Source organism: Cucurbita moschata, unplaced genomic scaffold (assembly GCF_002738365.1).
Source record: "Cucurbita moschata cultivar Rifu unplaced genomic scaffold, Cmos_1.0 Cmo_Scf00020, whole genome shotgun sequence".
Taxonomy (NCBI): domain Eukaryota; kingdom Viridiplantae; phylum Streptophyta; class Magnoliopsida; order Cucurbitales; family Cucurbitaceae; genus Cucurbita; species Cucurbita moschata.
Window position 1 is genome coordinate 1,912,501 of NW_019268536.1, and position 3,399 is coordinate 1,915,899.

A 3,399-nucleotide genomic window follows, 5' to 3' on the forward strand; every position below is an offset into this window, starting at 1 on the left:
CCCACTACCCCCCCCCCCCCCCTCAATGCCTAACTTCCTTGTTGGCAAGCACACCGCTCGATGTCCACCCCCTCCAGGGCTCAACATCCTCGTTGACACATCATCCGGTGTCTGGCTCTGATACCATTTGTAATATCCCAAACTCATCGCTCGCAGATATTGTCCTCTTTGGGTTTTTCCTTTCGGGCTTCCCCTCAAGGTTTTTAAAACGCGTATGCTAAGGAGAGGTTTTCACACCTTTATAAAGAATGTTTCGTTCCCCTCTCCAACCGATGTGGGATCTCACACCCTCTCAACGGCATAAAGCTTATTTCAGCACATTCGTACAATCTGTGCAGCCTTACCATTTATGGGTGCAGGAAGTACATCAGGGAAATCAAATCGACTGAACTCCCCCGGCTTGTTTGGCATTGCGAATATCATTGAATGTTCCTTCCACTGCAATCGGTCATTGATTCCAAGCTCTCCAAACAAGTTCTGCACATTGGGATAAGCCCCAACTTTTCAGCAAGAATAGACAAAGAAAAGGTCAGAAATTAGCATCTCATGCAAACGAGATATAACATATCTAAAGGTCTATAAACAGCTGGATGTATAACTTTTTTGAATAGGAAAATTTCCGGTTGTATCATTGACATTAGTTTTTTATTAGGTACAAGACAGTTTTAGAAATAGAAATGGAAATTATGGTAATATTAATTTACATACATGTGGAGAATATTATAGATTATCGAACATAATGATCGAAGGCTAACCTCATATCTGAGTTCTTCAGAAAAGAAGAAGACTAGGCAGCTTCGTCATGCAACAGTTTTGATGATGGTAGAAAAAAGGTTTTGAAAACCAAACGGAATTATAAAAATAGTTCGGGAATCAAATGAAAACAAGACTAGTTTCTAACATCAACTGATCATAGCACTAGAAATATTGATTATCTGGATAATACTTACAAAATATGTGCAGGCCAGTCTCGTACCAGTCTCCGTCGTTATCTTTCCAAGCAGCTACCTACAAAGAAAGAGTGAACAAAATTTAATTCCTTACGACCTATGGAAACAACCAAGTATGGTTTAAAAGTTATTCTTTGTAACGGCCGAAGTCCACCGCTAACAGATATTGTCCTCTTTGGGCTTTCTCTTTCGGGCTTCCTCTCAAGGTTTTTAAAACGTGTCTGCTAGGGAGAGGTTTCCACAACCTTATAAAGTATGCTTTGTTCCCCTCTCCAACCAATGTGGGACCTCACAATCCACTCCCCCCCGGGCACTCGTTCCTCTCTCCAATCGATGGGAGATTTCACAATCCACCCCCTTTTGAGACCTAGCGTCCTCGTTGGCAGTCCACCCCCCTTCAGGGCCCAACGTCCTCATTGACACATCGCCTAGTGTCTGGCTCTGATACCATTTGTAACAGCCCAAGCCTACAGCTAACAGAAATTGTCTTCTTTGGGTTTTTCCTTTCGGACTTCCCTTCAAGGTTTTTAAAATGCGTCTTCTAGGGAGAGGTTTACACACCCTTTGAAAGGGCATTTTGTTCTCCTCTCCAACCGATATGTGATCTCACATTCTTACCATAAAATCTGTAGAACTGCCTCAATGATAAATTTGAATAGAATATTGTCATGATATATAACAATATAACCCCTTTTTTTTTCTTTTTTGAAACTTAAGAACAACAAACTTGTTTAGGTTTGATAAAAGGAGCGAAACAGGGGGTAGGAATAGGATAAAGAGATAGTATGGTTGTCAAAATATATATTAAATAAATTACACAAAGATGGTTCCTTGCATCTCAAAATGATAGACACACTGAACTCCAAGTCTACTTAGAAGGAAAAGAAAAAGGTACAATTGGGGTAATCGTAATTCGTGCATGGAATGACCTCACACGACCGTTGTAACTTATAAGTACAACGACGTAGGGGAGGGGTTAGGAAGTAGACAATTTATGGCAAAATAGATAGTCTGTAAAAGAGTTAATAAGCAAACAATATTACTTCCAACAAGCATACCTTCCCACCTAAAACATCTCGAGCTTCTAGTAAAACAGGTTTGTGGCCAGCGTCGGCCAAATATTTTGCTGTCGATAAACCAGCCAATCCTATAGAGTTTAAAAACATGATTATACCATTACATATAAAGAAAAGAGAACACATTTTGCTATCAAACTAGGCATGGAGAGTTCCTGACCTGCACCAGCAATCACAATTTTCAACGGTTTACTGGGACGTGCAGAAGCACGAAAGCTAGCAGATAACGACGCTGCTTCAAGGAAATTAGCAGTATCATCTATTTGTGGTCTAGGGTAATCCACACAAACGACCTGTTCACGAAAAAAACAAGCTAACAGTAACTAATTCCATTCAACAACAACACGAGAAATGAAATAGTCGAGGACAAACCTTTAGTTGTAGAGTTCCCGTAGATAGTTTCCTATTAACATATCTGCCAGAAACTTTCAAGCCCTCACCCACAAACTCACTACCCCAAAATGCTAAACCATTGCTTTTCTTACAACTTGAGGGAGAAAAGCATCTGGTGGTTGATTTTGGGATACCCTTTTCCCACCTCAAGTTCAGAGCAGAGACAGACCCACATAGTGACATTTCACCCAAACCCCACTCCCTACAACTAAATCTTAGCTCAGAACACAACAATCAATCCTCCACCAAATTAATCATTCACCGAAGACCCAGAATTTCAGTACTTCGGTGGATGAAATTAAACCAAGAATTACGATCAGAAATCACTTGTAGGCTTACAGAGTTGCCTTGTTCCTCAGCGTAAGGCTTGAATACCAACTCCAAAAACACAAAGAAGCACATAAACAGTATACCCTAGAGCAATAAATCCACTTCTCCGGCCACCACGATTCTAAATTATAATGAAAACACAATGATCACTTCGATTCTACGAACAGAGTGGATGAATTATTGAAAGAAAACTAAGAAATTGAAACGGAGAAGAAAAAAGAAAAGGGGTATGACGAAAACCCACGAAGAATTCCTCACTTACCTGCTGAGAAAAAGGTAGATTAGAGGAGTAGAGTACGCAAGCACTGGAAATGGAATTGGAAGAGACGTAGTCGTAGTGGGAGATGTGTGCAAAGCAGTTTCTAACACAGTTTCTTTCACGTACTGAAATTGGGCGATTTCCGTTTTCGCCTCTTATCTTCCATTGCGAGGAAAGGCCGTTTGGCCGTTTCCCAACTAAATGCCTTTTGCTTGCCTTCAGAATATTCTTGTTCCTTGCTTTTTCTTCATATCCCATTATATATATATATCAAATAATTTATATTAAAAACTATAATAAATAAATCAATATATATACATATATAGTAAAAGGCGAGCGGGTCGGAGATGGGCTCGGAGACGGAAAAATATAATTATCTATTCTCTATCCC

The 3,399-nt window shown here is 40.0% G+C and overlaps 1 protein-coding gene across 3 annotated transcripts in view; it reads right to left on the reverse strand.

The window, feature by feature from the left end:
* LOC111457519 (15-cis-phytoene desaturase, chloroplastic/chromoplastic-like) overlaps window positions 1-3,193 on the reverse strand; it is a 10,449-nt gene extending 7,256 nt beyond the window's left edge. Inside the window, exons 1-6 of one of the 3 annotated variants that reach the window (XM_023099748.1) lie at window positions 3,012-3,193; window positions 2,399-2,870; window positions 2,187-2,319; window positions 2,009-2,097; window positions 951-1,008; window positions 345-500 (exon numbers count right to left, since the gene is read on the reverse strand). In XM_023099748.1, the coding sequence (XP_022955516.1) occupies window positions 345-500; window positions 951-1,008; window positions 2,009-2,097; window positions 2,187-2,319; window positions 2,399-2,602 (640 nt within the window). In that variant the 5' untranslated portion in view covers window positions 2,603-2,870; window positions 3,012-3,193. The other 2 variants (XM_023099749.1, XM_023099746.1) reach the window with 2 other exon arrangements.
* Window positions 3,194-3,399: the final 206 nt, after the last annotated feature.